Source organism: Pleurodeles waltl, chromosome 1_1 (genome assembly GCF_031143425.1).
Source record: "Pleurodeles waltl isolate 20211129_DDA chromosome 1_1, aPleWal1.hap1.20221129, whole genome shotgun sequence".
Taxonomy (NCBI): Eukaryota; Metazoa; Chordata; class Amphibia; order Caudata; family Salamandridae; genus Pleurodeles; species Pleurodeles waltl.
The window spans coordinates 59,938,756-59,965,451 of NC_090436.1; the positions used below are offsets into that span (position 1 = coordinate 59,938,756).

General features: G+C 43.9%; 1 protein-coding gene across 3 annotated transcripts in view; it reads left to right on the top strand.

Annotated features, from left to right (window-relative positions):
- PIGO (phosphatidylinositol glycan anchor biosynthesis class O) overlaps window positions 1–26,696 on the top strand; it is an 87,641-nt gene that overhangs the window by 36,250 nt on the left and 24,695 nt on the right. For 2 of the 3 annotated variants that reach the window (XM_069212534.1, XM_069212527.1), the window contains exons 7-10: window positions 12,382–13,984; window positions 16,792–16,995; window positions 18,570–18,778; window positions 22,288–22,358. In XM_069212534.1, the coding sequence (XP_069068635.1) occupies window positions 12,382–13,984; window positions 16,792–16,995; window positions 18,570–18,778; window positions 22,288–22,358 (2,087 nt within the window). Of the gene's footprint in view, window positions 1–12,381; window positions 13,985–16,791; window positions 16,996–18,565; window positions 18,779–22,287; window positions 22,359–26,696 lie in introns of those variants that run through there. The other variant, XM_069212541.1, reaches the window with a different exon arrangement.

Consider the following 26,696-nt stretch of genomic DNA (forward strand, 5'->3'; position numbering starts at 1 on the left):
ACATAGTCCACTATGTCCTGTTTAGGCTCATGGAGAGGTCTCTCCCAGCCTTCTTTAACAAGGGCAAGTGGTCCCCTTACAGGATGACCAAACAGAAGTTCAAAGGGTGAGAATCCTACTCCCTTCTGTGGCACCTCTCTGTAAGCGAAAAGCAGGCATGGCAAGAGGACATCCCATCTCCTTTTGAGTTTTTCTGGGAGCCCCATGATCATGCCCTTTAATGTCTTGTTGAATCTCTCAACTAAGCCATTAGTTTGTGGATGGTATGGTGTAGTGAATTTATAAGTCACCCCACACTCATTCCACATGTGCTTTAGGTATGCTGACATGAAGTTGGTACCTCTGTCAGACACCACCTCCTTAGGGAAACCCACTCTGGTAAAGATACCAATGAGGGCCTTGGCTACTGCAGGGGCAGTAGTCGACCTAAGGGGAATAGCTTCAGGATACCTGGTAGCATGATCCACTACTACCAGGATATACATATTTCCTGAGGCTGTGGGAGGTTCCAGTGGACCAACTATGTCCACACCCACTCTTTCAAAGGGAACCCCCACCACTGGAAGTGGAATGAGGGGGGCCTTTGGATGCCCACCTGTCTTACCACTGGCTTGACAGGTGGGGCAGGAGAGGCAAAACTCCTTAACCATGTTGGACATATTGGGCCAGTAGAAGTGGTTGACTAACCTCTCCCACGTCTTGGTTTGTCCCAAATGTCCAGCAAGGGGAATGTCATGGGCCAATGTTAGGATGAACTTCCTGAACAGCTGAGGCACTACCACTCTCCTAGTGGCACCAGGTTTGGGGTCTCTGGCCTCAGTGTACAGGAGTCCATCTTCCCAATAGACCCTATGCGTTCCATTTTTCTTGCCTTTGGACTCTTCAGCAGCTTGCTGCCTAAGGCCTTCAAGAGAGGGACAGGTTTCTTGTCCCTTACACAGCTCCTCCCTTGAGGGTCCCCCTGGGCCTAAGAGCTCAACCTGATAAGGTTCAAGCTCCAAAGGCTCAGTTCCCTCAGAGGGCAGAACTTCTTCCTGAGAAGAGAGGTTCCCTTTCTTTTGCTGTGTTGCAGTTGGTTTCCCAACTGACTTTCCTGTTCTCTTGGTAGGCTGGGCCATTCTTCCAGACTCCAGCTCTACTTGTTCACCCTGTGCCTTGCACTGTGCTCTTGTTTTCACACACACCAGTTCAGGGATACCCAGCATTGCTGCATGGGTTTTTAGTTCTACCTCAGCCCATGCTGAGGACTCCAGGTCATTTCCAAGCAGACAGTCCACTGGGATATTTGAGGAGACCACCACCTGTTTCAGGCCATTGACCCCTCCCCATTCTAAAGTAACCATTGCCATGGGATGTACTTTTCTCTGATTGTCAGCGTTGGTGACTGTGTAAGTTTTTCCAGTCAGGTATTGGCCAGGGGAAACCAGTTTCTCTGTCACCATGGTGACACTGGCACCTGTATCCCTCAGGCCCTCTATTCTAGTCCCATTAATTAAGAGTTGCTGTCTGTATTTTTGCATGTTAGGCGGCCAGACAGCTAGTGTGGCTAAATCCACCCCACCCTCAGAAACTAGAGTAGCTTCAGTGTGGACCCTGATTTGCTCTGGGCACACTGTTGATCCCACTTGGAGACTAGCCATACCAGTGTTACCTGGATGGGAGTTTGGAGTGGAACCTTTCTTGGGACAGGCCTTGTCTCCAGTTTGGTGTCCATGCTGTTTACAGCTATGACACCAGGCCTTTTTGGGATCAAAGTTTTTACCCTTGTACCCATTGTTTTGTGAAGAGGCTCTGGGCCCACCCTCCTGTGCAGGTTTTTGGGGGCCTGTAGAAGACTCTTTACTATTTTTAGTTTTGGCTGTCTCATCACCCTTCCCCTGGGGAGTCTTTGTGACCCCTTTCTTTTGGTCACCCCCTGTTGAAGTCTTGGACACCCTTGTCTTGACCCAATGGTCCGCCTTCTTTCCCAATTCTTGGGGAGAAATTGGTCCTAGGTCTACCAGATGCTGATGCAGTTTATCATTGAAACAATTACTTAACAGGTGTTCTTTCACAAATAAATTGTACAGCCCATCATAATTACTTACACCACTGCCTTGAATCCAACCATCTAGTGTTTTCACTGAGTAGTCAACAAAGTCAACCCAGGTCTGGCTCGAGGATTTTTGAGCCCCCCTGAACCTAATCCTGTACTCCTCAGTGGAGAATCCAAAGCCCTCAATCAGGGTACCCTTCATGAGGTCATAAGATTCTGCATCTTTTCCAGAGAGTGTGAGGAGTCTATCCCTACACTTTCCAGTGAACATTTCCCAAAGGAGAGCACCCCAGTGAGATCTGTTCACTTTTCTGGTTACACAAGCCCTCTCAAAAGCTGTGAACCACTTGGTGATGTCATCACCATCTTCAAATTTTGTCACAATCCCTTTGGGGATTTTTAACATGTCAGGAGAATCTCTGACCCTATTTATATTGCTGCCACCATTGATGGGTCCTAGGCCCATCTCTTGTCGTTCCCTTTCTATGGCTAGGAGCTGTCTCTCTAAAGCCAATCTTTTGGCCATCCTGGCTAACAGGAGGTCATCTTCACTGAGAGCATCCTCAGTGATTTCAGAAATGTGGGACCCTCCTGTGAGGGACTCACTATTTCTGACTAACACAGTTGGAGACAGGACTTGAGGGGTCCTGTTCTCCCTATTTAGGACTGGAGGAGGGACATTGGCCTCCAAGTCACTAATTTCTTCCTCTGTGAGGTCATCATCAGAGGGGTTGGCTTTTTCAAACTCTGCCAACAGCTCCTGGAGCTGAATTTTGGTAGGTCTGGAGCCAATGGTTATTTTTTTGATATTACAGAGAGACCTTAGCTCCCTCATCTTAAGATGGAGGTAAGGTGTGGTGTCGAGTTCCACCACCTGCATCTCTGTATCAGACATTATTCTGCTAAGAGTTGGAATACTTTTTTAAGAATCTAAAACTGTTTCTAGAATCTAATTCAAACTTTTAACAAATTTTTAAACTCTAAAAAGACAATGCTAAACAGGGACTTAACACACAAGGCCCTAGCAGGACTTTTAAGAATTTAGAAAAATTTCAAATTGCAAAAATCAATTTCTAATGACAATTTTGGAATTTGTCGTGTGATCAGGTATTGGCTGAGTAGTCCAGCAAATGCAAAGTCTTGTACCCCACCGCTGATCCACCAATGTAGGAAGTTGGCTCTGTATGTGCTATTTCAAAGTAAGGAATAGCATGCACAGAGTCCAAGGGTTCCCCTTAGAGGTAAGATAGTGGCAAAAAGAGATAATACTAATGCTCTATTTTGTGGTAGTGTGGTCGAGCAGTAGGCTTATCCAAGGAGTAGTGTTAAGCATTTGTTGTACATACACATAGACAATAAATGAGGTACACACACTCAGAGACAAATCCAGCCAATAGGTTTTTGTATAGAAAAATATCTTTTCTTAGTTTATTTTAAGAACCACAGGTTCAAATTCTACATGTAATATCTCATTCGAAAGGTATTGCAGGTAAGTACTTTAGGAACTTCAAATCATCAAAATTGCATGTATACTTTTCAAGTTATTCACAAATAGCTGTTTTAAAAGTGGACACTTAGTGCAATTTTCACAGTTCCTAGGGGAGGTAAGTATTTGTTAGGTTAACCAGGTAAGTAAGACACTTACAGGGCTTAGTTCTTGGTCCAAGGTAGCCCACCGTTGGGGGTTCAGAGCAACCCCAAAGTCACCACACCAGCAGCTCAGGGCCGGTCAGGTGCAGAGTTCAAAGTGGTGCCCAAAACACATAGGCTAGAATGGAGAGAAGGGGGTGCCCCGGTTCCGGTCTGCTTGCAGGTAAGTACCCGCGTCTTCGGAGGGCAGACCAGGGGGGTTTTGTAGGGCACCGGGGGGACACAAGCCCACACAGAAATTTCACCCTCAGCGGCGCGGGGCGGCCGGGTGCAGTGTAGAAACAAGCGTCGGGTTCGCAATGTTAGTCTATGAGAGATCTCGGGATCTCTTCAGCGCTGCAGGCAGGCAAGGGGGGGGTTCCTCGGGGAAACCTCCACTTGATCAAGGGAGAGGGACTCCTGGGGGTCACTCCTCCAGTGAAAGTCCGGTCCTTCAGGTCCTGGGGGCTGCGGGTGCAGGGTCTCTCCCAGGTGTCGGGACTTAGGATTCAAAGAGTCGCGGTCAGGGGAAGCCTCGGGATTCCCTCTGCAGGCGGCGCTGTGGGGGCTCAGGGGGGACAGGTTTTTGTACTCACAGTCTTAGAGTAGTCCTGGGGTCCCTCCTGAGGTGTTGGATCGCCACCAGCCGAGTCGGGGTCGCCGGGTGCAGTGTTGCAAGTCTCACGCTTCTTGCGGGGAGCTTGCAGGGTTCTTTAAAGCTGCTGGAAACAAAGTTGCAGCTTTTCTTGGAGCAGGTCCGCTGTCCTCGGGAGTTTCTTGTCTTTTCGAAGCAGGGGCAGTCCTCAGAGGATGTCGAGGTCGCTGGTCCCTTTGGAAGGCGTCGCTGGAGCAGGATCTTTGGAAGGCAGGAGACAGGCCGGTGAGTTTCTGGAGCCAAGGCAGTTGTCGTCTTCTGGTCTTCCGCTGCAGGGGTTTTCAGCTGGGCAGTCCTTCTTCTTGTAGTTGCAGGAATCTAATTTTCTAGGGTTCAGGGTAGCCCTTAAATACTAAATTTAAGGGCGTGTTTAGGTCTGGGGGGTTAGTAGCCAATGGCTACTAGCCCTGAGGGTGGGTACACCCTCTTTGTGCCTCCTCCCAAGGGGAGGGGGTCACAATCCTAACCCTATTGGGGGAATCCTCCATCTGCAAGATGGAGGATTTCTAAAAGTTAGAGTCACTTCAGCTCAGGACACCTTAGGGGCTGTCCTGACTGGCCAGTGACTCCTCCTTGTTTTTCTCATTATTTTCTCCGGCCTTGCCGCCAAAAGTGGGGCCTGGCCGGAGGGGGCGGGCAACTCCACTAGCTGGAGTGTCCTGCTGGGTTGGCACAAAGGAGGTGAGCCTTTGAGGCTCACCGCCAGGTGTGACAATTCCTGCCTGGGGGAGGTGTTAGCATCTCCACCCAGTGCAGGCTTTGTTACTGGCCTCAGAGTGACAAAGGCACTCTCCCCATGGGGCCAGCAACATGTCTCGGTTTGTGGCAGGCTGCTAAAACTAGTCAGCCTACACAGATAGTTGGTTAAGTTTCAGGGGGCACCTCTAAGGTGCCCTCTGGGGTGTATTTTACAATAAAATGTACACTGGCATCAGTGTGCATTTATTGTGCTGAGAAGTTTGATACCAAACTTCCCAGTTTTCAGTGTAGCCATTATGGTGCTGTGGAGTTCGTGTTTGACGGACTCCCAGACCATATACTCTTATGGCTACCCTGCACTTACAATGTCTAAGGTTTTGTTTAGACACTGTAGGGGTACCATGCTCATGCACTGGTACCCTCACCTATGGTATAGTGCACCCTGCCTTAGGGCTGTAAGGCCTGCTAGAGGGGTGTCTTACCTATACTGCATAGGCAGTGAGAGGCTGGCATGGCACCCTGAGGGGAGTGCCATGTCGACTTACTCGTTTTGTCCTCACTAGCACACACAAGCTGGCAAGCAGAGTGTCTGTGCTGAGTGAGAGGTCTCCAGGGTGGCATAAGACATGCTGCAGCCCTTAGAGACCTTCCTTGGCATCAGGGCCCTTGGTACTAGAAGTACCAGTTACAAGGGACTTATCTGGATGCCAGGGTCTGCCAATTGTGGATACAAAAGTACAGGTTAGGGAAAGAACACTGGTGCTGGGGCCTGGTTAGCAGGCCTCAGCACACTTTCAATTGTAAACATAGCATCAGCAAAGGCAAAAAGTCAGGGGGCAACCATGCCAAGGAGGCATTTCCTTACAAGAAGCAACCTGTCCCCTGGACAAGTAGATATTTTAATAAATTCCACACCTCTGATCACCCTTCATCACCTTGGCTAGCATGAATCCAGTTGCACAGTGAGCATGGGACCCGCGTCTGGGCATACCCTTCCCACTGAGGGTGACTTTGTCCATCATCATTTTGTGTTGCTAAAGTGCTGAAACTTTTTAAACACTCACCCCCAGTCACAGATCTATGTTTAATCCATTGTCCTTTTGCTCACCATGCCACCCCAGTTTGGACCCAGCCATATGCAAATCAGCCTTCACCCTGTTCCATATGGGAACAGCCCAACCCAAACTGCCAGGCTAGGTCCTTCCTAGACCGGAAACAAGCATCCTGGGACCAGTTTCAGAGCCTGAGGTGACATGGTGAGCAAAATAACGATTGATTAAACCTAGATATGTGACTTTGGGTGGGAGTCTGAAAAGTTTCAACACTCTGACCATCATTTTATTTTGTGATCTTGCCACCTGTTCTTCCCCGAGGTTTCTGGGACATCAAAAACCTCGTGAGCAGCTAATTTGACCCTGCTGCACCGATCATCACAAGCTCCATGAGCAGCGTAATTGGAATTGTGCCGCACGGTTCATCAAAGACCCACTATCTACCTGGGAGTGCCTCTCTGCGTGATTGGCCATAGTCGGAGTGCGGCGCAAGCCTGCCCTGTTCGTCCCTCTTCAGGAGAAGGGGAACATCCTGCTTGGGAGCGTGACGCATTGCAGCGCCCTACCCTCAACAAAGGCCTGGCCCTGAGGACCACACCGATATGATGAGTGCGCCTTTTCTGCTCTCTCCGAGCGCTGCTGTCAGAGGCACCCTGCCCGGTTACCTAGGCAACAGTAATGCACTGTGCGCACCTGCTTCTCGTCAGCTCTGCGAGTGGCGGGCCAGCCCAATTCCGCTCTCCTCTGTGGCCTTGTCACTCACCAGGTAATTCCTTCTGTGTCAGGCTGCGGCGGTGCGATTCCCAACTCAACTTGGACCTGACCGGTCCTGACATTTCCTCTCCGTGAACTTAACATATTCTGCACAGTACCTTAAAGGCTCTAAAATGAACCCCATGTAAAGCTCTGCTTTGATATACTCTGTACTCTATAAGTGAATATCTCTCGATGTACTGATTGGAATTTTGTCGTTTTGGTCTTGATCTCTTCAGATAAACCTACACTATTTTGTGGAGTTTTCACTGTCACTGCTGTATGAGTGTTGCACAAATACATTACACATTGCCTCCTAAATTAAGCCTGCCTGCTCTGTGCCAAGCTACCAGAGGGTGAGCACACGGTAATCTAGGTTGTTTATTTGCCTTGACCTGACTAGGATTGTGGTCCCTACTTGGCCAGGGTGCATACCGCTGCCACCTAGAGACCCAGTTTCTAACAGTCATAGGTAAACCTTTGAGCGTGTTTTTCAGGTCCTCACAGACAACATGGTGGAGTGTTTTACCTGAATAAGGAAGAAGTCACCCTGCCCCCATTCTCTTTTCAGTCTAGCGATTTCAAGTTGAGGACTGGTGGCTGAACAAAAACATTTTAGGGCAGTGTCTTATTTTGCGGGGTAGAGGAATGTGGAGATAGCCTGCATCTTGCTAAACATGAGTGGGAGTTCAGTCATGATGAGTTGGTGAACAGCCTCAAGACTTGGAGCTTTGTTCAAATAGACTTAATTGCCACAAGTTCCAAATCTCAATGCCCAGAGTTTGCATATCATCGGGGCTTGCAAGCCTGACCTGTTTGGAAAATGTCTTTGTGTTGCTCCCATTTCTGAAAATTGTTGGGTTCTTTTGAAAAGTCCTACTCCAGTCTAATCCTGATTGGCCTTATCAGCTATGGTTAATACAACTTTTTATTTCAACAGGAGCTGGAACTTCTAGCTTAAAAGGAGAAGGGGAGAGGTTAAGTGGGAAAGGCTTTATCTCTCCTTTTATTGCTGAAACTGGTAGTCTGTTACTAGGAGGCTTAGCCTACGTGCAGATGGGTTTATCATTAGGGAGCATACCAATTGTGTGCAGGTATGAAAGACTTAAGCAGCAGACAGTATAAAAACTAGCGATTGACATTTTAGCTCTTGATCTTGAAGAGGTGTATAAATCCATTGAAGGCACTATTAAAAGGCATTGTGTCATCCATTTCACAATTAGCCTTCACGGGTTTCAAATTATATTCTAGTAAGTCATTGCAACCTACTTAAATACACCTCTGTTTCCAGTTTGGCCTTTTTGTTTTTTTATTCTCCTGTTTCTGATCCTGCTCCTGTAGTATATTTGAATCTAATATTGGCCTTGCATAAGGAAGCAGTTCCTAACTTTGACGAAAGCCTTTATGTCAAAAGAGCCTTATATCATTTTCCGTATGTAACCGAAGACAACTTAATTTAAGGACCTGATTTAGACTTTGGCAGACGGATTACTCAGTCACAAACACGACGGATATCCCGTCCACCATATTGTGATTCCCATGGGATATAATGGGATCATACTACAGTGGATGGGATATCCCTCACGTTTGTAATGGAGGAACCCTATCTGCCAAACTCTAAATCAGGCCCTAAATCAAGAGATTGATCTCCCGGTTTTTCAGGCTAAAAAGAGACTGCAGCCTCTGAAGCTGAACCCATAGAGTGAAATCCTCTGAGCCTCAAAGCATTGATCTGTCACATGGTGTTCTTACTTGGGCATCAAAGTCTGTATTAAGGTGAACTCTCTTATCAGGCGGATGGTCTAACTCCTTTTGCAGTCATACCTCAAAGACTTCCTGTTCTTTCTACAAGAGCAAAACAAAAGCAGTGGATGTAGAGCAGCTGTTTTACGAATAGAAGAAAATACAACAGAATGATGGTGATATATCCCTTATTCATGCTATTGCAAATACTTCCTTTAAGCTTCCCGGAAACTCAGCTAGACTTTTTCTTCAAACCTGGGACAATTGTCCTCTGGAAGGGCTATAGTTGAGCTGGCTGCCCTGCTCTTGTATGATTCCCCCAGTGAGATATGCGTTCCTGTGAGCCCGCTACAGCTACTTCCTTTAATGTATATATTTGTTGACTTGTAATGTCAGCCAAAGTGTACTCTTTTTGTGTTAGGGTGGCTAAGGCCCAATTTACCAATGCTGTGCCAGCAGGCGCAGCAGATGGTGATCGTTTTATTTATAGTTGTCCATTTTACCTACATCCACGTGGGGGTACTGCCTACCAGTTTCCTCATGTTAAAGGTTTGTTCAGGGCACCACAGCAGGGTCCTTTGCTTAAATCTGTCTGGTACACGAATGAAGGAGGCCTGTAACGTGTGTAATGTGTGTGCTGTACAAGATGGTAGTCTCCATTGTGTTTAGCTGACATCCCATCCTCCCTGAAACTTGTGTACGTGCTTGGTGGTGAATCCTTTGCTTTGATTCAGGCTTCTTTTGCTTGATTGAAAGCCACCCTGCCTTCATTTCCTGTTTTGTTGCCATATACCCTGACACGAGGTTCCAGAGAAGGAATACACATGCTCAGCCAAGTCAGTCCAAATTGGTCACTATAGATACCAGGGCAGGAAGCACACACGTTGTAGACAAAGGCAGCAGGAAGATGCACTTTCAGGATTGGATGAGCCTTTTGAACTTTGAAAACTGCAGTCTCCTGGCAGCTGCAGGAATGCCCCTTTGGTCACCAGAAGAGTATAGTTACTAATACCTTTGGTTATGCATCAGCCAAGGAGAGGCAGCTGCAAAAGCCAGGCAGGAGTGTAACCTCTTTGTCGTTTCCATTCTCCCTCCAGACTGGATCAAAGCCCAAGAGCCTCTTGAATCACCTTATTGCGTGACCTGTGGAGACGAGGAAGACCTAATCGCTTGCCTGAGTATCTAGTCTTGACCTACAGAGAGAAATAACCTGAAGCACCAGAAGACAGCAAAAATCCCAGCCCATTGGAAGGACCTGCATAGGGACAGCTCATTAAGCAGAGACTGCCCCAGATGCTTGAGGTGCCCCTAGCCAAGCTACTTGGAAAAGGATCTGCAATGGGGGTGCTCCATTGTCTTCATTTGTCAAGGAGGGTGACCCAGCTTTGTCACAGCCCTATCCAGGACTTAAGCGTTCCTGTCCCTACCTTCTCTGGTAATCCAGAGGGACCAGGAGAGAGCCAGTCTTTATCCCACAATGTCACTATTTTATGGGCTAGTGTAGATTCTTTTGAAAACCGAACTGTTGGAATTCTCTTTCTAGCTGTTATGGTTCCAAAATATTGCTTGTCAATGGTGCGGTCACCGCTGACCCTCATCTGGGACCAGCTACCAGTAGGTGGTCCCCATGACTGCTAGGGCTATGCCCCTGACCTGCATGTGTCTCTGCAACTATAACTGGAAGTTTCGGATGGACAGTTCCCGTCAGTACTGACTTGCATAGGGCAGGTCTCCGTTTAATGTGGCATGCACCCCTTAGCATTGCCAGTGGTTGAGATGTATTCAAGAATTCCATCCATTCATCCATTACCTTGTTGTTTATTAAACTGACAGAAGGCATCCAAAAGGGCGTTAGTGAGAACTGGCTCATTAACATGCCAACTGTCCCACAACGTAAATTCCAATTAAACTGTATTCTGGGATCCACCCAGGGCACCTTAAGACTTGCTTTCAGCTGGGTGCCTTCATGATTGTTTGGTGTTTTTTAGGTGTTGGTCAATTTTGAATTGTTGTTGTCCCCACATTTACTCTAAGTCCCCTTGAGTATTTTTTAGGGATGAGAGAGTTAATTAAGTGGCATCCTTGGGTACCACTTGTCACTAAATCACAGTAAAGCCTGTACACTATCAATAATTTCCAAATGATCCTCAACAGATTGAAATGACCTGAGCATAGCCAATTAGCATAACATCAGCCAGAGAGCTTGATGTTATATTAAATTCTACATCATTGGAGGAATAAATCATTTGGTGTTGGATACATAGCCCAGAAGGTAATAGGACATTCTGGTTTTCTTTGTGTATGACATTATTATGTGTACTTTATTTAACAACCTTACATTAAGTCATTTTCTTTCTAAAAGAAATGCACCTACTGGACATTGAGGTTAATAACTGTTATCTGTTGTGTTATGCTGCATTCTAAGTCTATTATTATTGCCTATTTTTAGTAAAAGACTTAACCCATGCAGGGTAAGACCCAATAACCCGACTGCCAACTGACCTTAAGGAAAGGCGCTACTCCAGGTTAACTTACTTGGAAGTTTCCCGGTTCGCAGTCTGGGGAGAGATATAGACCAAGAGTTGGAACTTCAGCTTCTTCTCCTAATGACTTTTCTACTCTCATTGCATGGTGGTTGCAGTGCCATCACTTGTCTTTCCTAAATGGTACTTTTGAATTCCCCTTTGTGCTGCCATGATCACGGATTTCCAAATAAAGAAAATTATGATAGCATAATGTTTTTTTTTTTTTTTTAGGTGGTAGCCATTGGTCCTATCTTAAACCTCATTCACAGCTCCTGTCAGAGCATAGCCCCTGTCTGAGCTGCTGCTGCCTTTCTGACCCCCATCTGTGTATCCAGGATTGGGAGCATGCTTTGTCCTACACTGCTTTGGGAAGTCATCTTTGGGAAGGAACACATTTCCTGTACAAGACCCTTCACTTGCAGGGCATCCTGCTTGCTTGATTGTCTTGTTAAGCTTCCCACCATATCCCGACTGATCTACCCATCTGCCTCAGCTAAGCACACTGGAATTGTTTTCCATGCTGGGTGAGGATGGGTGATAATTGAGGTTGAGCTGGGTGAATGCCTTTTAATGCAGTGCGGTTCTACCTGTGTTCCTTCAGCAGAGTCACTGTGACCCTCTAACTTAGTTGCTTCTTCATAGAGCTGTTGTGGCAGAGCAACTTCGAAGTGGCCAAACACTGGTGAAACTGTCCTTTCTAGAGTGGGCAACTGCCCATGTTTCCTAAAAACACCATCCTGGAATATCTTACAGAAACAAGTATGCTAGCAGGCTGTTTTGTGCATCTTGTTTGCTTGAATGCTGGTTGAACATTAGTTATCTTCACCCTACCCCAATAGAATCTTAAGCTTATACTACCTTGTATGTCAGAAAATACATGTAACAAAAGGTGTTGGTTCTGTCAGATTTGCAAGTTAACCCGCTTCACATTTTCTTTCCATATCCTACTTCAAAAGCAAAACGTCCCCTCTCTTCAAAAGCAAAATCCCCCTTCCTCACCAATTAAATGGCTTTACTTTTGAAAATAAATGCATTACAGCATACCCAGCAGTGATGCGTGAATATCACACTCCTGGAATAGTTCACCATCTATTCGACAGACTCCTAAATATATTGTTTGGTGCTACCCTAAATAGGAAATGTAAGAGTTTCCAAAGTGATTAATGTCTACTAAATATACACAGGTAGTAAACTTTTATGCCTCTTGTTTTTATGTTTGAGTCTGTTTTTCTGTGCTCTCAGTTAGCAATATGTAACTGAAGTTAACGGCGTGTTCGTCTCATTTTACAGGTAGATCGTTTCTTGGACTCTTATTCCCAAGCAGCAGAGGATCTATCTTCTGAGAAACTGAAACAGTTGAGGGAGATGTTTGCTTCTGCCAAGAAACAATATGTACATCTGGTTTCTGAGACAAAGGAGAAGCTAAAAAATTCCACAGAGTATGAGGCCAATCTGCAGCTGCTGATCCAGAACTTTCAGAGTTACCTGCTGGGTGCCAGGGGAGTGTGTATGGAGTCCTGGGCACGTTTCCAACCCTCCCACATGGTTGCTGGAAGTGCACTTCTAGCAGCTTCTTGTTTTCTTTGTTACATTGTGTCCGAGATGCTCACACAAATGGAATATAGCTACAGACGGCTGGTTTTCTATCCGCTGCTTTGGGGACTGGCAACAGCCCTGCTGCTGATCTCAGGACAATGGGCAGCTTCAGGTCATCTGGACCTTCTTCCAGTGTGTTCCTGGGTAGCAGTGGTTTCACAGTTAGCATTCCTGTACTACTTTTGGAATTTGAGGTCCCAGAAGATGCCCTCTGCTACTGTGAGGCTGCCCCCACCTGGCCGTTGTATCAAGCAGAGGTTTTGGTCTTTCTTGAGGTGGACTGGTCCTCTGAGCTTTCTTTTTCTACGATGTGGTGCCATGTTTTCAGACAGTTTTGTGGTGGCAGAGGGATGGGTAGTGCCATTCCTTTTGCGGTCCCTGGTGATCTTTGTTGTTGCTAAGCTTCATTGGGATGGGAACCTGATAGTCCCACCCTTAATACCTAACTGCTTCCCACCAGATACGAACAAGCAGACCTCCATAGTTGGATACCGGAAAGAAAGCATGCCCTTATTAGGCCTTGTAGCCTCTTTTCTGGCTTTTGTCTATCTTTCACGCCTCTTTTATAATTGCCGTGATGAGGTCCTAAACTGTGAGCCTACTCCTTTTTTGACTCCACTATCCGATGTGCAGAATTCCCAGATGAAAAACATGTCCTATGGATTATGTGTGGGATGCCTGGTTATCATGATATACCTGGTGAAACGATGGCTTAGGCACTATGGGAACCTGAACAGCTCTAACCCTCTTGTTTTCTTTGTGCGTTTGGGTTTCCCTCTGCTAATAATCTGGATTGCCTGTTACTGGGCTATTAACTCTGGCACAGAAGACAGTCTTGCCAAGCTGCAGGAGATTATCCAAATTGCCCTTGTGGTGTGCCCACGTGCTGTCTTCATTTTGATCACACTGGGCCTTTTCATCATAATCTGGAACCCTTTGATGGTCTACATGAAGGACCGCAGAGCCTCGGAGGGTAAAATTGTGACTGGCTACCAAGGATTGCCCAGTTCTGAAGCTGAACTACAGCATGTCATTCCACAGATATACAGGAGAATGCAGGAAACATTAAAAAGCCACTTGGATGGGCGAGGGGACAAGGAAACAGTGGTGGCCTACGGGCTGGGGAGTGTCTTTTCAGCAGTCCTAGTTGTGGTGCTGACTCTTCTAGGATTCTTCTTTCTCATCCTGCACAGTGAAAGAATGTGCTTTTCATTCCTCCTCCTGCTTCTGGAAGCCTTCACCCTTCTTCAGATTCACAGCTCTACTGCAAATCTCTCCACATCGACTGAAGGATCCGGTGAGTGCCAGAGGCTAATGCATTTATCAGTACTAAATGTGGTTTATTGGGCAATGTCAAGGCAAGGGGACCAGTTTATTCATTATAACAATATTGGACTTTTGAAGATGTCTCATTTTACTAACCATAGGAGGCCATATTTATGCCCATTCTAACCCGATGTCTTGGCCATTATGTAGTATTGTAAATGGGGGACTGACATAAGTAAGAATAATATTGTTAGCTATAGTGATTGTCACATTGGTGGACTATTTTAAACTGCTTCTCACCTCAATGTGTGTTTAATCTGCTTTAGCCAAGGGCATGTATTTAATAGTTTGAGATGCGTCTTGTGCATTTCTTTTTACTCAGTTGCCAAACTGCTAATATTAATCCACAGTCATTTAAGTAAACACTGAGATTTTCAGTATAACCTTAGATTTCAAGTGTTCTGTTTGGGAGAATCATGTGGAAAAACAGGGAGCTGCAGTTGGACCGACATATGCCACTGCTTTTATTATGCCTTGACAAGCCAGCAGACTTGTTTTGGCATCTTTACTCACATTTGTTCACAAACCTACTGTTAAAAATGGGGTCTCTAGTTGGCAGTCAGTTTGCACTCTGTCCAAGCAGGAACTCACTCTAGTCAGGGTAAGGGAGGTACACTCCTAAGATAACCCCTGCTCACCCCCTTGGTAGCTTGGCACAAGAAGTCAGGCTTATCTTAAAGGCAATCTGTAAAGTATTTGTACCAACACACAGTAGTACAGTAAAAACACTACAAAATGGACACCACACCAGTTTAGAAAAATAGGTGATATTTATCTAAAACAAACAGGACCCAAACGACAAAAATCTAACATCCACGAGTCAAGTTATGAATTTTTTAAATAAAGAGTCTTACTCCATAGAAAACAATTGAAACGTTGTTGTTACACAAAGTACCTGGTTTGCGTCAAAAATAAAGTGGGGCGAGCGTGCGTCAACAAAGTCAGTGATGCGTCGATTCCTTATTTGCAAGCGAGGACGTGCTTCATTTCTTTTTCGGTCGGGTAGGCCACACATCGTTTTTTCTCCCGCAAGAGAGCGATGCATCGATTTCCAGACAGGGCAGCTCAGATCCACACAGGTTCACGATGACTTTGACGCTCAGCGCCTATATGTGAGAAATCTGGTCGATTTCAGCCGCAAAGCGGGTGGCTCGTCATTTTTTAGCCGCGTTGCAGGTGGTGCCTCAAAAGATTTCCTGCACGCCTTCCCGTGTGTGGATTTCCTACCAGCTTCACCTTTCAAGGACCCAGGGACTGGATAGGGCACCACTTGGCAGGGCAGGAGTCTCAGCAGAGTCCAGGTGCTGGCAGAGGAAGTCTTTGATGGCGCTGAGACTTCAAAACAGGAGGCAACCTCAATCCAAGCCCTTGGAGATTCTTCTCAAGAAGGAATACACCACAGAGTCCAGTCTTTGTCCCCGTTTAGAGGCAGAAGCAGCAACTACAGGATAGTCCATGAAAGCAGTCATAGGCAGGTGCAGCACTTCTCATCAGCTCTTCTCCTTCGCAGAGGTTCCTCTTGGTTCCAGAAGTGATCTAAAATTCTGGGGTTTTGGGTCTTCTTCTTATACCCCTTTCTGCCTTTGAAGTTGCCCAACTTCAAAGAAAAGTCTCTTTTGTTCACAAGATCCTGCCTTGCCCAGGCCTGGCCCCAGCCACACACCAGGGGGTTGGAGACTGCATTGTGTGAGGGCAGGCACAGCCCATTCAGGTGTAAGTGACCACTCCTCCCTGCACTCTAGCTCAGATGGCTCATCAGGATATGCAGGCTACACCCCAGCTCTCTTTGTGTTACTGTCAAGAGGGGATGCACAAACAGTCCAACTGTCAGTCTGACCCAGACAGAGAAAACACAAACGGAAGAGTCACAGAATAGTTTCAGCAAGAAAATGCCTACTTTCTAAAAGTGGAATTTTCAAACTAACAATCTAAAAAACACCTTCACTAAAAATGTATTTTTAAATTGTGAGTTCAGAGATCTCAAACTCCAGATCTCCATCTGCTCTCAAAGGGAAACTGCACTTTAAGTATACTTAAAGGCAGCCCCCATGTTAACCTATGAGAAAGATAAGCCTTGCAACAGTGAAAACTGAATTTGGCAGTATTTCACTGTTAGGACATGTAAAACACATCACTACATGTCCCACCTTTAACATACACTGTACCCTGACCATGGGGCTACCTAGGGCCTACCTTAGGGGTGCCTTACATGTATAAAAACTGCACACACAGACACTGCAGTGGCAGCTCTGAGCCATGTTTACAGGGCTACTCGTGGGTGGTACAATCAGTGCTACAGGCCCACTAGTAGCATTTGATTTACAGGCCCTACGCACCTCTTGTGCACTTACTAGGGACTTACAAGTAAATCAAATATGTCAATCCTGGAAAAGCCAATCACACATACAATTTACAGAGGGAGCACTTGCACCTTAGCACTGGCCAGCAGTGGTAAAGTGGCCAGAGTACCAAAAACAGTAAAAACAGAGTCCAGCACACAGTCAGAACATGGGAAGCAAAAGCAAAAAAGACAGTGGAGACCACGCCAAGGATGCCAGGTTTAACATGTGCACTTTGATTTCTTATCCCTTCTTTTGTTTTTAGTCTTCCAACTATCCCCTATAAAGCCTGTCTGCTTTCTTTTGTTTTCCCTTGACTGCTATTTCAGTTATGTAGGCTGTACGTAGCTGTTTCACCTTTTCTATTTCAGGCTTAGAATGCCTTTAACTCATTTGTCAATGATAATGTTTGCCTGTCTGTTTTGTTTCTTTCCTGCAGAGCTCTTCTCAGTTCCATGGTATACAGTCACCGCCTGGATATTTGCAGCCACACAGTTCTTTTACTCCACAGGCCACCAGCCAATTTTCCCAGCAATCCATTGGAATGCTGCCTTTGTGGGGTTTTATGAGGGCCACAGCAGCAACCTGATACCGGCGCTCCTTGTCGGGGCCAATACTTTCTCCTCACACATCCTCTTTGCAGGTAAGTCAGAATATTATTTTGCCTACAACATTGAAGGTTGTAAAGTGCTCATCGGATATTTTTGGTATCTGAGTAAACACAAACTCTAAGAATGTAATTTCTTCTTATGCTTAAAATACATGTTAAGGACTGAGTGGATTTTAGGTTTAATTGAGAGTAAGAGAGAAGACTCATGCTGTTTCTCTACTTGAGTGACAATATATTACTATGAATTTAATAAATTTCCTGACGAACAGGAGGCCAGGGAGAGGCCTAATTTTGGTAGACTGTTCTGAAGCCCACATCTAACAAAACTGGAGACTGGATCAGTCAGTAGACAGTAGTGAAAAGGATATAAGGCTAGTTTAAAAAGCAACATTTCGAAGCCCATTGAAGCAGAATACAGACAATGAAACAGGATATCTACATTCCTAACTCAGAGGGGGGTAGGAAGGATTTGATTTTTCTCAGCTAATACAATCGGTAGTAACATGATTTTGAGATCTTTTTGAGTGTGGTGTGAATCAGTTGTTGGTTGGAAATAAAATTTAGAGACTTTGCGTAAGCTCTAGTTTTGATGTAGTATCCGGTACAGAAAGAGTGCTTAGCCATATTTGAACATGGGGAATTGTGTGTCAGAAGCAAATGCAATTTTGAAAGATTTAGCTTCAAAAGCTGACGAACCATCCAGTCCTTTTCTGAACCAAGGCAGGCACGTAGACAGTGACCATTGTCCTCATATAACACCACTGACTAGAGTTGGTTGTTATCACTCTGTACATGTTAACAGCGAAGTCTAAACCAGCCACCACCTTTTCCAGCAGGTCTACATAGTTATAAGTCTATGGCCTTTACCTGTAGAGTGAACATCCCCTGGAGATTCTTGGTGCTAAGTTGACAAACCCTCAGTTTGAGTTATTCAGTGTTTCAAAAGTGTTCTGGTATCATATGGGAATAATTTTATCGTACATCAACACAGAGGATTCTTTAATGCCACCTACTGGTACAGGCATGCCCATCCATTTCCAACATGAAAAATAGTGCATCCTTTTTCATGACACCAAGAGTTTAGATACAGTAGTATTGTGTGAAGGTAGTAACCTTCACACTGAAGCAATGGTCCAAGTTGAGACATAAATTGCTACCACCTGAACCTCCATTGGCACCTTAACACTTCAAACCTGATATCTCCCATTGTTCATCTAAGAAAGATTAAAAGCTGGCTCTCAAATGCCAGCCATATGCTCTTTCCTTATGAACACCTGCCCCTCTTTTTCCTGTACTTAATCTTGTGTTGCTCTCTGATTCTGCTCTGTACAAACCCATTGTAACAGGTGCAAACTGGGTGTGTTGAATATGCAAGAGAAAAGGATATAATACAATATTCTAATTCTAGTATTACAGTACGTGATAACAAACTGACAAATACAAAACGCCCGCATTTGTGCAATTTTTTCTTATTTATCTATGGCTTTGTAGATGGAGTTGCATTTAGTTGCTGAGCATTCTTGTTCTCACTTTGTCTGGGTGCTTGTGTGTTACATTGGCCTCTGCTGTCCTCATAGTAACTTTGTCCATTTTTGCCCTCGAGGTAGTCGGCTGCCCTCTGCTGCTGTTCTGGCCCTTTCTGGGTGAGGCCTCTAGGCCACAGAAGCAGCGGCTGAAGAAAGGGATGCACTCTGGAAAGGCAGAGGAAGACCAGGAGGCTCCCTTGATGGAGATGAGGCTGAGGGAATCCCCAGAGAAGTTCTCAGCTGCCCTTCTGCAGTTGGGCATGAAGTACCTCTTCGTCCTTGGGATGCAGGTAATGGGGGTGTGATTTAACCATAAATGCAAACTGTAAGCCCCCATTCCTTCTTTGTTCACATTGCTTGCATGAGAACTCATAATCTCTGAAGTTGAGTTGTTTTTTTTCTCCAAAAATGCTTACAGCTGAGCAACTAAGGGGACTCTTGGAAAAATCGTTTTGAACTGTATAAAGATTTACATTTTGGCTTAGTAAATAGAAGTGATCCAACCTGTGTTATTATGTGAATCCTAACACAAAGCATTGGTATTCAGAGATTAGCTTAAATTCTTCCCCAGGTATTCCTTATTAAATGAAAGTGCAAGAGAAGCAGATGTGTGAGTTGGTATGTTTAGAATCTAAAGCATAATTCACCAGCTGTTGGAAAACAGCAGAATACTAGATAGGCTAGGATTTTCTCCCCCAGCATTCTAACCACATTTCCTGGAACTAATCTAAAAGCAGGCCTTACCTGCACTTGTTTCTAGAGCCACAGCACTCTTGTTATGTCTGGTTGGTGATGTGCCATGCGTCATCCATGATACATCTGTCTTGAAATCCTGTCTCAGGTGAAGTTAGCTTACTCTCCCCTCTGTACCTTCTCATTCTTTGCTTTCCATTTTTCCTTTCTCTCCCATTCTCTTTGTCACCTACAGTTTTCCTTTATTTCATCATCTTGCTCTGCTACTCTGCATTGCCCCTCACCCTGGTCCGTTTTAATTCCCTCCACGTTTGCTCTGTTGTTTCTGGTTCCTCTCATGTATACTGTAATTCACTAATTTTCTTTCATCCTGTAGCTGTGTTTGTGTTTATCGTACTCTTAACGTCTGCTTTTTGACCTTTAAAATGAGTACATAAATAGTGTCAAATTGAGGTACACTACTTTTTTTTTGTGGGCAACATTTTCAGATGGCTATGACTACTTTTAATATACAGCAACATTTTGTGGTGAAAATCCTTTCCAATAAAATATACACTGAATGTGTATCTCTATTAAAGAATCATCATATTTAACTTTGGAAACTAAATATTCTCATTGTCTTACCAGGACATACTGAATAATGTATTTTATATTTTTCCCTGGATTAAAGCAAAATGAGGGACTATGCCACTTGGGAATTCAGAACTATTATTTAACATTTTGTTCCTTAATTATTGGCCACAATATTAAGTTTACACCATTTTCAAATTGTATTGAAGGGGATTACATTATGGCCAAAATCGCACACAGAGTGCTCTGGTAAAAAAAAAAAAATCACATTGTGTACAATCCATGCAGTTTTTAAATATTCCTATCTGCAGCGGACTTTTTAATGGTAAGCAAGTTAAGCCGTCCGAACTGTTGACCTCATAGGTTTTTGTTCTAGCTGCGGTTTGCAGTTGGGAGTGGGAAATCTGAAAGATAAGTGCTATGCTTGGCTCATGCGGCTTACCTCCGTTTCATATTTGAATCCAAAGAGGTATCCTAGAAGGACTTGAGCATCACAAGGGAGGAAATCAAAAGGCCATTCTTATTAGCTGTGTTAAGGTCTATGAAGTAGCGAGGCCCCCACAGCTCCATCCCAAGAGAAATGCCAGTGAAATACTCATAACATTTAATTATAGCTTTTTTCATATATGCTTTATACCACAGTTTGTCTTAACATTTCTAAGTGCTGCACATAAAAGTTGCTGTTGCCCATGGTACACAATGTAACAGCCTCAGAACAGTGAAAGACTGAGCTGTCTTTGTCGGGATTCAAGATGTGCTCTGAAAGTCCCACGTAGGTTTTGACAGTAGATGTTCAACTCAAAGGGCCACCTTACAGGGTCTTTAGTTAAAATTGTGTACATACTGGTGTGGCAGTTCTGCATGGGGACCACATAAATATTATAGGTTAAAGGTGACATGTATGATCCCATAGCACTCGTGATTGCAGGAGTTCGGCAGTCGTGATTGGACGTACTACCCACTGACACAGAAGAAACATCTAGACCACTGTGCACTGCAGATTTGGAGACAATTTCCAGGCCCATCCCTTGATCTCTTGAGCCATGGTATGAAACACCATGACAGTTCTAAGCAAGCCACAAAGCAATCCTACCTCTGTCCGATGTCCAATAGGCCATTTATTCTGTTGGGAGTGACTGTCTTGATACTAAGGGCCATATGTACGAACACATTTTCCCATAGACACAGAATGGGTAAAACCCTTTGCTACATCTGGCCCTATGTGCTTGTGAGAACAGTTAATGAATTCATACCAACACATCATTAATTACAGAGTGGACATTTGGTAAGAACAACTGTTAAAATGATAATTGCTTGATGTATGGATTAGCAAGATATTAAGGCTGTTGAATTTCAAACACTTAATACATATATATCATTCTCAAATGGTGTTACATTGAGTGTGTGGGTGTTCCATGGTAGGAGGTTGTTTCTACTGTATGGTCCTGATAAAGTGCCATTCATTGTTCAGCCTGCACAACAGTCATGAAAAGTACCAACCACCGGATCATTATGCACTAAGCATCCCTGCTGCACACTGTGTACCATGCCAAAGCCTCATGTCAGTGACTCCAAATTGAAGATAAAGAAAGGTGAATGTAAGTTTATCGGAGTCCAGGGTGCACACCACTGGTACGCCTTGGCTGCTGACTAAAGGGCCCTGCCCAACCCGTCAGCTTTCAAAAGGGCATTTAACATGACTTTGTGCAAGCAGGCATACTATTTACAGCTGGATTTAGTTGGACCCCTCCCACGTTTAACCTTCTTCAGAAAGAACGAGGGCACCGCTATTCGGTTTCGAGACCCTGCATGCCCACAGCCTGCCAAAGACCTAGTGCTGGACATTCAGAAGCGACAAACCTGGGTCCCTAGCTCAGCTGTTGGTTTGCTGCTGTAAAGTGGCCTCGGCTGATAAATTGGTACTTAGGGATGTATAAAAGAAAGCAACATGGACAGTTACGAATTCTGAGAGTTTATAATACGTTTCTTGTGATTTTCATCCTCTTGAGCATACCATACTAACCTCCATTAGTGGCTGTAGCCATGATGTTTCACAGTTGTGTGCTATAAATCAGTATGTACATGTGGGCTCCTGCCCACACTTCATTGTATTTCATGGTTTTCAGCGCCTTAGCACTATTCTCAATGCCAGTGGACCGCTGATGAATTTTGTCGTCACTACACCCGAGTACCACTAGTTGTAAAAGTTAGATATTTTAAAAAATAAGCTGTGCCACTCTGGACAGGGCAAACAAAACCACAGGAGCAGATTTGGCATAACTTGTTTAGAACATTAGCAATTGTGTAACTGTATAAAAAGTGAGTACAGATTTGATTTTTAAGGCATAAACGAAGGTGGAGGGAGCAGACACTAATTAAGCGAGAATGGGAAACAATCTGCAGACTAAATAGGGTTGATTCGGGGGGAAATGAGCCCCATCTTTCAGTGAAGTAAGCACTGACAAAAGCCTGACAACGGATGACAGTGACCTTGACACACTTGCATCTGAGATTGTTTTCTTCATCTCTCTTCTAGCTTCTCGCCTGCGTCTGCGCTGCCATGATTCTGAGGAGACACCTCATGGTCTGGAAAGTTTTTGCACCAAAGTAAGTGCTATGGTTTTGAAAGTTGTTTGTGCGGTTCCTTTAACTACTTTGATAACTCAGTTGCAGATGTTGTGACCTTGGATTTTCTACAGAAATCAAACACCTTACATTTAATTAAAAAACCTACCTGGAACCGAAGCAGTGCTTGTGTACCTGCTTCATTGACTGTGCTGCAGATTTTGTTTTTTTTTATTGAAGAAAACTCTAGACAAGTTTGGTGATTTGGACGTTAATTGAGGTTTATTAATTTGAACATGGGTGTAAAATACTATCTTACCCATAGAACATACATTATAGACCATTTTACTCCAGCTACCACCATCAGCACCTTTTATTGTACCGTCTTGGATTTCCACCCAGAGATACAGTTTGCATCTGGTGTTGTCACATGCTATGCTGCAACAAACCTCAATATCAGTATTGAACATTATGGTGCAACAATGTTGATAAGGTTTTTGACAGAAGTGGGAGGAAATTCCAGTTTTGTTTGTTTGCGCAGGCATAGGAGACGTTGCTCAACTTGTATTGAAGGACACACTGTTCTCAAATACAGGACTTTCTCTCCGGTTAAAACATCTGTCACTTTTAGAAATGCTTTTGGGTCATTAAATAGAGGAGTGGACCATCTTGGCCTTAAAGCTCTTTACCAATTCCACACTGCTAACATTTTGTCAATTTTTCCTTTCAGCCCAGAAACTAGGGGAACGTGTAACCCTGAAATGACAGGGTACATTCTGAGCCTTCTTTAGACACTGAGCATTCAGTGGTTGAAGCTGAAGAAGCTAAAATATGTTTTGTTTAACATAATGACTATCCTGTTGGGCTGTGAGAGCATGGCACTATGTATTTTGTTTTTAAGAGTATGGTGATCTTTCAGATGCAGTCTATCAACTTGACATGGTTGATGTATTGTGCAGCCTGTCTTTTATAGACTCAACTGTTTATGAACGACGCTGTACACTACATGGGTTGTCAGATACATCTACAGAGAAGTTGAACCACATACTATTGCAGGATGATCTCCATGGTAGACTAAACAGATTGCGTACAGAGAGCTAACAGAAAAAACTGTTGCAGCAAGCTCATAGACAACGCACCATCCCAGTGAGTGCCTAATGATTCACAAGACCAAGTAAACACCGATACTGATATTAAATCTCCATGGGCGTGCAACTTCACCACAGCTCAAGCTGCATATAGAGCCTCAAGGGCTGAACTAGCCCCACTAAGAGAAACTCAAAAGGCGGTGCACCGCCACGCAAGCACACATGTTGTATAAAGAGTCCAGTGCTCCAGCAGTGCAGATGAGCGATACTTCTTTTAATGATTCCTTGCAAGTCCAGTGTGTTATGTTCACACAGTTCCGTAGATAAGGCGAATTTGAACAATGAATAAACAGCTTGTATTTGTACAGTTCCGTAAGCAAAGCAAATGGTGCTATGAATGAACAGCCAACGCGTTTCGCCCACTTAAGGGACTTCTTCAGGGCTGTAATATAACATTAGACAAATGTATACAGTATGCAATCAATTCCAACAACGCAATTACAAAGAAACATATGAGGTTCAGATTGCGAAAGTAAATAAAGGAAATACTACGTACCAACACAATAAAGAACGCGGTACACCCGAAAGTAAGTGCATAAAGGTCGTAAGTGTATCCAAGTGTGCAAGCATCAAGAATAACGTGACCCATATCATGCAAAAAACTTTAAAGGGATGTGTAAGAAGCCACCAAGTGGAATATTTTTATATTTATTTTTATTATTATTCATGCTTTTATTTATATTTATATTGAATCTAAGAACAAGAAGGTGCAAGTTATTAGTATATATCTGGTGCATGTAAACCTCAAAAAGGCGTCAAGGTGAAAGGTATGAAAGATGGTAAACATAGAAATAAGCATACCAAAGTGGTGTCCAGTCAGTCGTAATTATCAAAAAGTATAGCAATACAAATGGTACCTAACAGAAAATAAAGAAGAAAAGTAAAGCATAAGTCAAAAGGAATAAAAAGGCCAAACTTCAAAAGGAAGAGATATCCTTATAAAGGTGAAAAACGCACCATATAAGTTCAAAAAGGTGGGGGGGGCTCCTCGGGTGCCCAATGGTCAATATAGATAGAGAAAAGACAAAAATTGTATATGCGTAACTAGTATAGGCGATAAAAATAAAACACATAAGGTAAGCGGCAGGAAACAACCAAAGTCCCAGTCTAACCATAACATGACCGTAAAGAAAAAAGTAATCGAGGATAAATTAATACAAAATCCAATATCCAGTGTCAATAGTATGGGAGAAATAAGTAAAAAGCCCGACACCGTGTTAATGGTGAAGCGTCAGCAAGTAATCATAAGGCGGGCTAAATAAATCAATTTGACGTTCCTAATGCACGCTCCAACCTAAGAAGCGCAAATCCACGTAATAACTAAAATAAAGTAAAAACGGGGCAAGAACTTTCTTACCAAATAGAACGGTGGCCCATAAGAATCCCGTCCATGGTTTAGGATAATACGGTCAGAGCGACCGTTGAAGTTAACATGAAGCCGGCAAGATTATAATGCTGGTCCCGACAGGTGAAACCGGAAGGACGCCCCCATTCCAGGTGCCATAGAAATAACACCCGGAACCCGGAAGTCCAGGTAAAAGAGATTAACAAAAATAAAAGAAAGACTATAACAGCAGCCATCTTGGGGCTGGTGTGAAATTCCAAAACTCAACCACCGAAGTTAATTAAAACACCAATTGCGGTGCTGAGAAAACGCAGAAGTATTTAAACGAGAAATGTGTATTAGAGCACAAGGAACATATTAATTGTAGTTTAAGCCAAGGAATGTATTGAAAAAAAAGATATAGAAAAAATGTTTCCTTATTAGGTTGCAAGAAAATGTCACAAAGAGAAAGGAAACTAGTGGAAACAAACATCCGAAATAAGATGATATAAGCAAGACTGACTGAATACCACCATGAGAAGTGAGTATGCCAAACAGATGTGGGTGATTACAGAGAAAAGTGAGAGAGTGGACACAAGAAGAGCAAGTAAGCCCAGAAGGGGTGATATGCCCGAAATTCCAAAATGTTTGGCAAGCACAGAACTTGGTGAAAAAAGTAAACATTAAAGAAATTGGCGAATCAAAATGTAATATTGATCAAAACATAGTACAGTCTGGTCATATGGAGAAAGAAAACATAATCACACAAAATTTGAGCAAAACAATATATACATATTAAAGGTAAATATTTAAAAGACCACAGTCAATGAAGCATAGTACCACATGAGCCAAAATAGTAGAAATTAGTAGTAGTGCAATCGGATAACAAGGTAAATGCCACCCCCAACTGCACATTTGTGATCATAGTCTGGAAAAACTCACATTACAAGCCATATTGTTGCACTATAGAAAGTAGTGAAATTCATGATCAGTATTATGGCCCAGTTCCACCGCTCGAAGGCGGTAGATCCAGGCTGCCTTCTTTTGGCGTACTGTCATTTCCCTGTTTCCCCTCTAGGATGAATGGGAACATGGTCAATACCATGAAACCAAATCAGTGAATCGTTAGGATGAACCAATACTATGTGTGTTGCTAATGGATAGTCAAGGTCATGTTTTCTAATAGCTCGTAAATGTTTCTGTATTCTAAGTTTCAGAGAGCGTTTCGTGCTGCCCACATAGATTTTATTACATACACATCCCAAAACATAAACAACAAATTTAGTTTTACAATTAATGTTATGATTGATGGTGAATGTTCTCGTGTTATTGTAACAAAAATCTTTAGTTTTATCACAACCAAAAATAAAAAATTTGCAATCATGGCATGTGTAAAATCCCCGTGGAAAGCCATGTGGTGGGACTAGGAGCAGAAATGTAACTAGGACATAGGTAATCTCTTAGAGTTAATCCTCTACGATAAGTGATCTTGGGTTTATTCGATATAAGTCCTTTGAGGCCCGGGACTTCAGTCAGTAAAGGCCAATGAAGTTTTAATATTCTGAAAATATCCTGCCTGTGGGCCGTGTAGTGAGTCACAAAGGACAAAGTCTTTTTGGTTCTTTTTGTCTCCATGTACTTTGACAGTCAAGGTATCTTTTCTGGGGGTATTCATAATACGTTGAGCAGCCTGTGATGAGATCTTAGCCTTGTAGCCCCTGTTGGTGAATATTTGTTTGTTAAGTTGAATCTGAGTACAAAATCTGTCATTCATGCTACAGTTACGTCTGACACGTACCATTTCCCCAAATGGAATATTTTGAATAACTGAAGCAGGGTGGGCACTAGTAGCGTGAAGAAGACTGTTACATGCTGTGGATTTCCTATACAGGACACTCTGTATGTTGT